The sequence below is a fragment of the Pogona vitticeps genome, chromosome 1 (genome assembly GCF_051106095.1).
Source record: "Pogona vitticeps strain Pit_001003342236 chromosome 1, PviZW2.1, whole genome shotgun sequence".
NCBI lineage: Eukaryota > Metazoa > Chordata > Lepidosauria > Squamata > Agamidae > Pogona > Pogona vitticeps.
In genome coordinates this window covers 190,159,181-190,171,484 of record NC_135783.1, presented here as the reverse complement: position 1 = coordinate 190,171,484, position 12,304 = coordinate 190,159,181, and the positions used below count along the sequence as shown (strand labels likewise).

At 39.9% G+C, this 12,304-nt stretch overlaps 1 protein-coding gene across 5 annotated transcripts in view; it reads left to right on the top strand.

The window, feature by feature from the left end:
• Nucleotides 1-10,968, top strand: part of MYO1B (myosin IB) — a 158,155-nt gene extending 147,187 nt beyond the window's left edge. For 4 of the 5 annotated variants that reach the window (XM_072979647.2, XM_072979668.2, XM_072979660.2 and 1 more), the window contains 4 exons: nt 881-1,013; nt 1,701-1,853; nt 2,017-2,144; nt 9,103-10,968. In XM_072979647.2, coding sequence (XP_072835748.2) covers nt 881-1,013; nt 1,701-1,853; nt 2,017-2,144; nt 9,103-9,226 — 538 coding nt within the window. In that variant the 3' untranslated portion in view covers nt 9,227-10,968. The remainder of the gene's footprint in view (nt 1-880; nt 1,014-1,700; nt 1,854-2,016; nt 2,145-9,102) is intronic. The other variant, XR_013545163.1, reaches the window with a different exon arrangement.
• The last annotated feature ends 1,336 nt before the right edge of the window (nt 10,969-12,304 follow it).

Here is a 12,304-nt window from a genome sequence, read left to right as displayed (position 1 = left end):
TCATTGTTAATAATGGACTCATGTCTGTCATTTCTTTTTAGTTACTCTTGGTTTACTTAAAGAAAAAAAAGCAGTTTAAAAGAACAAAGATGGGTCAAAATTATCCAAAATGCCACCCTGCCCCCCCCAAAAAAATCCTTTAAAAGTAATGGATAACTCTTTAGCAATACTAAATAACTAATTGTTATTCCTTGCACTAAAATGTATAAGGAGATTGCCAATCATTATGTTACTCTTTGAACATTACAACTTACATCATTGCCTGCAGCGATGTTAGTCATGCTGCAATCCTTTCAAGCTTTGTTCAAGACATTTTCTGTGTTCTTCTCCCCTCAACAATGCAGAGAGTTAGACTTTATGAGCCAACGTGAGGGGTTAGAAATATTATTTCTCTAGAGGAAACAGAGATGTCTTTCCACCAACTTATATTGTAACTACTCAAGCTACTCTGTATGAATGCAAGGGGGGAGGTGGTGAGGGTTATGGGAAGATGGGATGACTTTCAGAGTGACCCAGTGTATTCATAATTAATACCTGTTTAATTTAATGAGTTACTATATCTCCATGACATTTCATAGCAAATCCTAAGAGGTCATAGAAACCAGAAATTCTGATACTTAGATTTAATGCCAGTGAAGGAAGAGTTTGGGGGTGTTGTGAGCCTAGACCCTCCTTTGATATGGATTTTAGTGAGACCCTGTTCTATTTTCAACTTAGCTCAGGGGAATTTCTCCAACATTTCTGATTCTTACATTACCTAAACTACTGATCAGGCTAGTGGAAGTTTACAAGAGGAACATCAAAGGAACCCCTAATTTTGCCCCTCATTTATTGGTTATGAGCTTCACTCTTGCTTTTCATTTCCTTTGTCTTCCTAAAGCGTTGGCCAACCTTTCCAAGGGGCTTATCTTGAAATCAGCAAAAACCCCAAGTATAAAAGACTGAAAGATGCCGTGGATGAAAAAATTATTATTGCTGAAGTAGTAAACAAAATCAACAGGGCAAACGGAAAGGTAAAAATGATTATGCCTAAGTATATTGTGAAAGCATTTTAGGTTTTTTTTCCTCCTTCTTTTTGTTCTTTTAATTACATAATTTTTTTTACTGTACTTCTCATTGTGAATAGATAGTAAGAATTGATATATTTAATTTTATATATCTGGTATTATGTGCAACTAATTCTAATCAGCCAGACTTTTGGAATAGAATAGCTGTACCTGTGGGTGATGGAACATTTAAATGCATGAATATCAGTTACACTTTTCACCTACTTTCTCCTAACATTTTCATTACTGGTAAGTATTTTATTCCCTTATTACAGATGGGGAATTCAGCTTGAGAAGTCCAGCTGTTCCTCTTTATCCACTGAGCCATATTGGCTTCCCCTTTTGGTCACCTTTGGTCAGAATCCTGATGAGCATTCCTCACAGAATGACCCTGTGAGATGACACTGCATGTGCTAGCACTGCCCTTGAGCATTTCCATGAAGAAAACCTACTTTCTGTTTGTCAACAACAGCTCTTCTGCACGGGGTGCAGTCCTGCCCTCCAGTACTTTCTGCTCAGCAACAGCTCCGTAAAATAGTGTCCCTAGACCCAAAAAATGCTTGTTGAAGCCCGAAATTGAGGAGGCCTTGAGCCTTAAGTAAGTATTCTGCCTGTGTGATGGTCCCAGAAATAATCTCTCTCCTTCTTCCTCAGAGCAGTGCTAGGATTTTCTTGCTCACGAAAAATAATGTCCTCCTTGCCGACCAGAAGTCAGGACACATCAAAGCAGAGGTCCCTCTGGGAGATGTTATCAAAGTGTCCATGAGCTCTCAGAGTGATGGCTTCTTTGCCGTGCACCTCAAAGAGGTAGGTCCGAAACGTTATATATATTTTTTTTTCCAGAATGAAGTGCTGCCAGTCTTTGAACTGCACCCATGATAGAATAATAAGGAAGCACTCCATGTGGGCATAAGTGTCCAGAACCTCTTGCATTTTTTGTTTCAATGGCTGGTTTATTTTTCTGTCACAGGGGTCTGGAGCAGCTGGAAAGGGGGATTTCCTCTTCATCAGTGACCATCTTATCGAAATGGCCACCAAGCTTTACCGCACGATGCTTAGCCAAACCAAGCAGAAGCTCAACATTGAAATATCCGATGAGTATGTTTTGGGCTTTTCCTGTTTTTAAACTTCTATTAAAGTGTTCAAAATGACCTGAAACTGAAGGCTTAAGCCATACAACGGTAATATCCAACAAGGAAATACATTTTAAAAATCTGAACTTTAAAAACCAGCAACTGTTGAGAAACAGACCACCATAACAAGCCAGTGCAAGCACATGAAAACATCAAGAACTGTCAACAAAAATGATGTGGAGGGAAGTGTGGGTGCCCTCATAGAGAAGGCTCTGCTTTACTTCTCCGTTTCTCAACCTACCCTGACTAAGGTTACGAGTTGAGCAGCCAGAACTGGGACCCACCCTTAGGCCAAGATATTCTTTTCCTGTAAAAGAGGTTTTCTGGACTCTTTATTCTCTTAAGCAATACTACTGCCTAACTATATCCAGAAGGTACCCAGATGGTTCTCCTGTAGGCCAAGATAATTACATTTCAACATGATTTGAACTATTAGGTCTTTCTCCATTATCTCAGGATAGAATTCACTTATATATTTCTAAATATACCTGCTTTAGGAATTCATTCCGCTTAGAAATTCTTCATCTTGACAACTTTACTGGTACCTAGCAATGTGCGGTGCATAATTGATTCCACTGCATGAGCAATTTTCTTGAATAAGAGGTGATAAAATCAGACTCTCCTAGTAATCTTAGTGTGTGTTCTTGTAAAATGGAGTCTTGTGCATTCCATTACTTTCTCACTAAGTTATTGCTATAGAATTACTTGCTACAGGAGAGTCTGGAAAAAGTTGAGACTTATGAATTTTTAGATGACTTCTTTTTGGCACAAGTGTCAGTGCCACTTTTGATGGCGTTTGAAGGGGGAAACGAAGTTTTTCACAAAACAGTGAAGTTCATTTCATTTATTAAAGCCACAGTTGTCGATGGAGTTTTATCCATATGCTTTGTGTCTTCTACTAAAATCAAATTAGAGTGCACCAAGTAAATATTTAGCATGTTAGGCTAATTTTCTGGTTCCTTTGGTTTCTAGTAGCTGCTTTTCAGAAATCAGATTCCTTGTATGTATGAAAACTGAATGTAACCCAGATATATACCTTCATACGTGGCAAATGTCATGCTTTTGCTTCAAAGGCTTATTAACCCACATGCATATGTGACAAAATAGACACATAAGTACTCCTAATCCATTTTGGACTTTTTAGCCACAAGAAAAGCCCCTTGAATAATGCTCAAGTGGTGTTATCCTGCAGAGTTGTTGCTTATTAAGGCAAAGAATGCTGGGGTGTGGGGGAGAGGAAAGTGAAAAGCAGCATAAGCATCCGGGTGGGGAACCTGTTGTCTTTCAGATGTTGCTGGACTACAGTTCCCATCATTCAGGACCATTCTTTATGCTAGATAGGACAGATCACAATTCACAACCAACAACATTTGGAGGACCATATATACAAGTGGCTATCATTACCTTACTTGTTATTCAAAAGCTGTTCAGAAAAAAAATGATTTGGGAAAAGAGCTGTGCTCACGAGTAGAACACATACTTTAGGTGCAGGTGATTCCCCAAGCATCTCCCCTGACTGGAACACTACAGTGGAGTCCAGCGTTTGCTAAAATCCAGTATTAAGTCACAATTAGAGTAGGCCCATTGAATCAGTGGAGATTTAGCAAGTCTTCTCCTCCATAAGTTCCAGTGATTCAATGGGTCTACTCTAATTGTGACTTACTACTGGATTTTAGCCAGGATATTTTCCACATGATTTAAGCTTCACCTCTTACTGACCAACAGTCAGAAATGCTGGGAGTTGTAATCCAAAACCTCTGGTGGGCACCACGTTTGAGAACGCCGGTGTCAGCAATCCTGAGCTAGGAGTAGGAACTCTAGGTTTTTGAAAAACGACCTGGTGGCACCAGCTGCTCTTGAAGGCACTACATTTTGGCACCTGGGATTTCTGTCTATGGGACATGGTTCCCATTCTTTTGTCTTTCATGGTTGTAATACCATGTTTCCCCAAAAATAAGACAGGGTCTTATATTAATTTTTGCTCCAAAAATGCATTAGGGCTTATTTTCTGGGGATGTTTTAATTTTTTTTCATATAGAACAGTCTACATATATTCAAATGCAGTCCTGTCATCTTCTTCTGGTTGCTGCACAACGGTGGAGGGCAGGGCTTCACTTAACTGGGGCTTATTTTGGGGGATAGGGTTTATATTACGAGCATCCTGAAAAATCATACTAGGGCTTATTTTCAGGTTAGGTCTTATTTTCGGGGAAACAGGGTAGTCATCTCCTTCAACCTATTTAGAAGATGGTGAACTATGATTAAATGCTGCCTAATCCATCCTTAGGTACGTAGTTCACTTTTTATGTGGTATTTGGAAGAACTAGGATAATCCTAGAATAATTCATGTTGGGAAAATGTGACGGCAGGAGGAGAAGGGGAAGACAGAGGACGAGATGGCTGGACAGTGTCTGCGAAGCAACCAACATGAATTTGACACAACTCCGGGAAGCAGTGGAAGACAGGAGGGCTTGCCGTGCTCTGGTCCATGGGGTCACGAAGAGTCGGACACGACTAAGCGACTAAACAACAACAACAACAGGATAATCCTGCAGGCCATTAGCCACAGTATTCATTCCCCAACTATTTTAACTGCTGTTTGTGCAAGAGAGAGTGTGTAGTTTGTGATCACCAACAGCATGGCCATTGATTTGTGTTGAGATAGTGCATGCCAAAGGATTGGCCATCATTTTGCTAGTACATTCTTGGTGTGATTGATAAACCATGTTGTTAGAAGGAAGGGCCACTGTGGCTTGCAGCTGGAAAGACACACTCTGCTTAGGCTATAAGAGGTGTAGGCCCATTTTCCCCAGTAGTTCTGCCCTTTGTTTGATTTATAAATTTCTGGTCTTAAGGCAGAAATATTTCTGAAGTTCCTTTAAATCTCACCTGGGCATCTCATATATAAATGCTGAAAAAGAAAGCTGCCTTTTCTGAAAGGGTGGCTGTGTTTTTCCATTTCTTTATCAGAGGCAGCTGTCAAAGCTGAATGGTGCTATAGTATTATCATTATTGTTTCTGGTGCTCACACATGAACTGACAAGAGTGGTGGAAAGTGTTCAGGAATGCTTAAATGAATGATTTGCAAGCAGCTGGGAATTCTGCCTGCCCACGAAGGAATGGACAGCATGAAGAAACGTTGAGCCAAGGGAAGTTGGGAATTAACTTCAAGAAGTAGCTCTAAAACTTGGAGAGGGTTGAATTGGAAAGCAGGCTTGATGTGATTAAATAAAGCATTATATAAATAAGTTAGGAAAACGAGGACTTTGTAACATTAAAGGCCAGATGGATTTATGTAAACTTCAAATGAGCATAGATCAGATATGTAGATACAGTTCTGAGTTGTGTTGTATACAACTGAAAAGTTTTACCTAGTGAGCAAAATGTTTCTCAGATGTTCTGCATTTGTTGTGCGATGTTTTTTTAAAGAGGCAGATGTATTGTTCTTTCAGTAGATGAACAATTCCTGAAATATGATTGTAACTGTGTGCCATAAATCATGTTCCCTAAACACAAGTATAACAGATCAGCATGCAGTTCCAAAGCTAGTACACCAAATTTAAACATCATTCAGTTTATCAATTCCAGTGCCGTGCCTAGCAATAAATAGGAATGGTCATAGTTGTCAGGATAGGACCTGGTGTGTAGAGCTGAGTACTGTAGTATTCAAGTGAGTTGGAGCATCCTGGTGGTCTTGCTGTAAAAGAGGACTGGAAACCTGGAGCAGGTCTTGGAAAAGGCAGTAGTGGGAGCTGTAGTTCTATCAAAATCTATTTGCATATGGATAGAAACAGGGATTAACAAACCCATTGCCATTCAGAAGAAGAAGCTTATTCTGGATGGGGATGTGGGGCAGTGTGAGTAATTCATGCATAAGAATGGATTAATCGTAGGCTGTGGTTAGAAGATACCTAGCAGGAAAAATAATCCATTTGTGAGAAATACTGGCTGCTAGAGTTGCTTTACCAGCCTTTTCCCAAAAAACACAAGTCTTGCTGATTTTATTTATATTGGCCAATCAAAAACTTGTACTCTGAGAGTGTTCAGGTTTACCTACGCATAAATCAAAAAATAAAGTAGAGCAGGGTGAGCAAAGTGAGGGCTGGAGGCTAGATGTATCCGGTCTCCTAGAGGTTTGTGTAGTTCCCCATGAAAAAACAACAGCAACAAAACAACCCTGAATTTGAATTCCTGGAAACCTCCAGGAGCTGGGATTCACCTTCTAACAGGATGCCAGATTCCTTGCTCCTTTTATACAGGACACCAAAATCTCTGCACCCCAAATTTCCATTTTCCAAAACCAAGACTGTTCTGGCAGGGTCTTGTTTCTGTTTGCTTGCTGGTGCCCTTGTCATTTGACAAAGGGATGCTGAAAAGGGAAGGCAAGGAACAGCCAGCAGAGGAGGAAGCCATATGGCTTCTCCTGTGATGGTGGTGGTAGAACTGATTTTGCATTGACAGTAGTGCAGTGAGTTTTGTATCTTAATTATCTAGCTTTTCCTGGTTGCTGCGAGGACTGCAGTCCAAATAGGCTAATCCTTTACTGCGTGGAGACATGGTGGTGCTGCGGATTAAACCGCAGAAGCCTCTGTGCTGCAAGATCAGAAAGCCAGCAGTAGTAAGATTGAATCCACGCAACAGAGTGAGCTCCCGTCGCTTGTCCCAGCTCCTGCCAACCTAGCAGTTCGAAAGCATGTAAATGTGAGTAGATAAATAGGGACCACCACAGTGGGAAGGTAAAATGGCATTCCGTGTCTAGTCGTGCTGGCCACGTGACCACGGAAACTGTCTATGGACAAACGCTGGCTCTATGCCTTGGAAATAGGGATGAGCACTGCGCCCTAGAGTTGGATATGACTGGACTAAATGTCAAGGGGAACCTTTACCTTACCTTGCCTTCTCCCGGGGGGGGGGGGGGACTACATATAATATTGACTAAGACGTTGCCCCTAATGGATCAGTTAACACTTAAGAAGTGAAATCATTTTTAATGTAAGCACTTACAAAAATAGCACAAAACAACTAGCCTAGAATAAGCATTGCCCTCTTGTTATGACATGGGAAGAAATAACCACCTTCTGGGGGCACCCTGGGACTGTGCAGCTTACCCACGGCTACTCGGGCTGGCTTCTGTCTTGGAACACTCCACAGGGAATAATATATTCCTAACGACTGGATTAACAGCCAGATACTTAACTCATTCACAACTTAGTTTAACAAAAAACATCAGTACAAGTATAAAATAAATATAACATATAAAACACCATTTCAAAACCCAACAGCATTCAAACAAGGACATATTAAAATATTAAATATTTAAAATGGCAAGGTTATCTTAAGGCTGATAATCTCAGCAGGTTTCCATTGATGGAAATGCCTGTCATAGAATCATGAAGTTCGAAGGGTCCATCAAGTCCAGTCCACCTGCTCATTGCAGAGGCTGTCTAAACAGCCAGGTTTTTATAAGTTTTTAAAATGTTAACAGCGAGGGAGCCAGGCAGATGTCTGGAAGGAGTAGATTCCATAACCTGGGAGCTACTATTGAGAAGGCCCTGCTCCTAGTCCTCTCTCTCCAGGCCTCCCTCGGGGTCAGTACCTTCTAGGGATACTGTTCTGGGGCCACCCACAACAAAGGGAGAGAACAACCTTGTGGGCTGCCTGCTCTTTCCCATCTAGCTTCAAACACTGTCATTAGAACTCTATGTCTTGGTTAGGGAAGCTTTCAACTCAGTGACTGAAAATAGTAGTGATGGTTCAAAATATACAGAGACACATGAGTGTTTAAAACCCCACATGCCTGTCACTAGGATTTCTATAGTATGAATACTGACTTCCAGTTGTTTGGATTTCATGATATTGGAGCTGTAACTTTAACAGACAGACATCTCTTTTATGGTCATATATGTGAAGATTATAATATAATGTAATATAATATAATATAATATAATATAATATAATATAATATATTGTAATAATAATGAAGTATTATTATATTACATTCGCGAAGGCTTTCACGGCCGGGATCTAATGGTTGTTCTGGGTTTTTCAGGCTCTTTGGCCGTGTTCTGAAGGTTGTTCTTCCTGATGTTTCGCCAGTCTGTACAGGTTGTTGTCCTCTGAAGATGCCGGCCACAGAGACTGGCGAAACGTCAGGAAGAACAACCTTCAGAACATGGCCAAAGAGCCCGAAAAACCCACAACAACTATTATATTCACATGGGTGAATACAGCTGCTGCTGCTGCTGCTGCTGCTGCTGCTGCTACTGCTGCTGCTACTACTACTACTACTACTACTACTACTACTACTACTACTACTAATAATAATAATAATAATAATAATAATAATAATAATAATAATAATAATAATAATAATAATAATAATAATAATAATAATAATAATAATAATAATAATAATAATAAATTCCAGAAATAACATCAACAGAAGTACAAAAACCAGAAATATTAAGAACAGCATATATACTGCACCGATATTTAACAAACTTAGGTGTTTGTTAAAACTTGCATCTGTTGCTTAATACCAGTCATTGTTTTTGTAGTTTTGATTGACTGTGCCTGGTGTTTTTGAATAATAATAATGTGCCATCAAGACAATTCTGACTCATGGTGGCCCTTTTCAGGATTTTCCAGGTAGAGAATACAGACAAAGTGACTTCCCATTCCCTTCTTCTAGGGGGTGCCCTGGGACGGTGCAGCTTGCCCAAGGCTAACCCAGGCTGGCTCTTCTCCCAAGAGGCACCGTGGGGGAATCGAACTCCCAACCTCTGCCTCGACAGCTAGATACCTAAACCACTAAGCTATTTAGTCTGCTGAATATATTAATATCTCTTCCCTTTTCCTTATTATTGCAGTAGAATGCAATGACTGCAATCCCTAATTAAAACCTATGTTTTTGCCTCTTGCAGGTTTCTTGTTCAGTTCAGACATGACAAAGTGTGTGTGAAGTTTGTACGGGGCAACCAGAAGAACGGCAACATTCCCACTTGCAAGCGAAAAAACAACAGGCTTCTGGAAGTGGCTGTACCTTAATTGTACACATTTAGATGTACTCTCTTAGCCTTTGTGGACACAGTTCTTTGTAATCGTGCAATTTTATCCTGAGCAGGGGAAGGAGAGGATTTTGTGGGAATGATGTGTTGTCAGTGGCTGATTAACTATGGAAACCCCTTGCTAAAAAAATTTAACAAAATTATCAACACGAATGTTTGGTATTTGTATGGCAATGTCCGGTTGATATACATATATTGAGACTTGGTGAGCTGGTACCGTATTATAAAACAGTCAGTTCTTTTGTCACACTTTTAATGTCTTAGTTTCTTCTTCACTCTCTTTAGTGATGTGCATCATGAATTCATATCCTTTGATGACCCTTTCTTCATACACAGAAGATTGTGGTCCTCCACTTCCAGCTATAGAGACTGCTAGAAAGGTTTTGTGGTGTTGCTTGTGCCTGTTTTCTGTCTTGTTCCGTTCTTCTGCAAAGTTCAGCCCAAAGGGTTAATTACAATCCAGGGCTGGCCAGTCTGGCAAAATCCTGGGACAAAAACAGTTACCGTAATTGCAAACAGCATCCAGCACTGTGTAATTTGATCTTCAATGGAATATAGGGCAGGAAACCCTAATTCTGCAAAGCAGAAGGAATGTTTGACTGCATGTGGAACAGCTGCATATACTTTTTAAAAAGAGCATGGAAAAAGCTGGGGTTCTGCATCAGACTTTTTAATTGATACTTTTAATGACTTTACAAGAGTAGGAAGCAGAATGAGTACATTCAGGAAACAAGGTATATATTAATTAGTTTAACAATATATCCAAAGCATGTTTTCCGTTCCATGTCTCTCCCCCCCCCAACTGCTCAAACCTCCACTTTTAAAATGAATTTTTAGGCCAACATCCTATTAGTAACCCAAACTAGAGCAGACCTATTCAATGGGTGGGGTTTACATAAGTGTTGTTGACTCACCATTTACAGGGTGGGACTAGCAATAGGATTTAGGCCATAAATGGTTAAACTCCCAACATGCAGTTTTTGGCATGTAGGAACAAAGAGCAGAACATTTTAAACAACTAGTTAGATGAAGAGTTTATCTCTCTTTTTTTTCTTCCTGACGTTGGTGTATGTGCTGTACAAGTGTGCAATAAAGCATTCATTCAACATGTGAAAATTATTTATAATAACTTCTGTGGGTAATAATGACGGTTGGGACATTCTACATATTTTTTAAAAGGACTGAAGTTAGGCTAGCATTGTGTTCACTCTGATGGGTTTTGTTTTTCCCAATGTACACTACAGTTACCATTTCAGAAGAAGAAAAAAATCATTTTGGGGGGGATGATGTACATACATTTGCTATTAATGATAAAATAATTGTTCTAATTCTGTGCTCTTTGGTACTCTTGTGATAACCATATTTTTGTATTTCAACCCATTTTATATAAGTTTGTATGCCTGATGCGTAATGTGTGCACAGAAACACTTTACAATCAAGAACTACATTCTAAACTTCCCAAGTACAGATGGCAACTTAAAGCCTGGTATAAACCCGAGAGGATTAGCCGAAAGCATTGATTTATGGAGTGTTGTTTTCAAATATTTAGACAAAGGTTAGCCTAAGGAGGTTGTTTGACTGATTTTGTCAATGTAAGGATGTGTTTCTGTCTGTTGTATCCTCAGTCTAATGCAAGAACTTGCCTTGAAGGAGAAGTTGCTGCACATGACATATGATGCTAAAAAGTCCAAGTATGAATAAAAAGAAGCTTTGAAGCATTTACTACTTATGTTTGGGCTTAAATTACTATTTATTTTTCAGACATGAATATTTTTATTACACAGTAGAGTACAAAAGAATAGACAAATTAGTTATAGCAGATGCATACAATTTACTTTTTTTAGACATATTTCTTAAATAAAAAATGATTGTTTTTGCATATGTCATTCTGATTCTGTCCCATTTGATACTGGATGAAGTTACTTCAGAAAAGCTGTGCAAAAACTGAATTTCAGCCACTTGCCAGTTGCTTTACATGCTATTTTATACCAAGCCCTGGAAAGTCAAGCCTTCAGAGTCTGTGTTTCCTCATCCAGTGGAAGTCACCCAAATATGAAACTCTGAATCCACTGAATGTGCACATCCTATGGCAATGGATTTTTTTTAACGAATCTCCCATCTTGCAGCACATTTTGGTGGCCAGGAGTCAGAATCCAGGATAAGATTGCACGCAGAATAAATTTTTTTATTTTGAAAGAAGGCATGGCTGACTCAAGGGAACTCTGAGCATGAGTACGCCATGCTACAACATTTATTTCAGGCCTTTCTTTTACCTTCTAATAGACTTTGGATCAAAACCAAGATCAGCTGAGAAATAAAAGGGAAGTGTCAGGATCAGGTAAACTCTGAGCATGTTCAGTTGCCTCGAAGATTCAAGGGATAAGGGATATCAATGGGAAAAGAGAAACTGAAAATTACAGGAGTCAGAAAAACAGGCTGACCCCCTTGGGCTTTTTACAATCTATATACCATCCTGGAGATGGACATGGATGGCTTGCTGCTAGTGCACTGAATGGGAATGGCAGATGCTACTCTCTCCTCACACTCCCCCAATGTTTATGTTCTAAATCCTCCCTTTTTGTTCACTTCAGGGATGGGACCTGTTCCTTTTGGGTTTGCAACTCCCAGAATTCACCAATCATGTACCCACAATTCAAAAAGCCAGGAAATGGCCCAACATGGCTGCACCATATTGTACCTGCAGTTGCCAGCAGGAAAAAGGATGCCAAGATTTACACAGCCAAGGGCACCCTGAATGTTGACAACACCCATGGCAGCAGTGAAAATGGTCTACAGCAGGATAATCTCTTCTGCTCACTACCATTCACAAAGTGACGCCACGCAAGGGAAAGTCCCAGAAGTCAACTCCTTTTTTCATCAGTTAACCACTTCACACCCCAACGCAAAGCTGTTTTTCAACATGACTACCAGAAAGCCTTGAGCTATTAATGTATCATTTGGATTGCGATCCCACTTTTCCTCCATTGAACTCAAGTGTATATACGTTTCCTCCTGACTTTACCCTTAAAACAACCTTGTGAGGGTAGGTCAAGCTAAA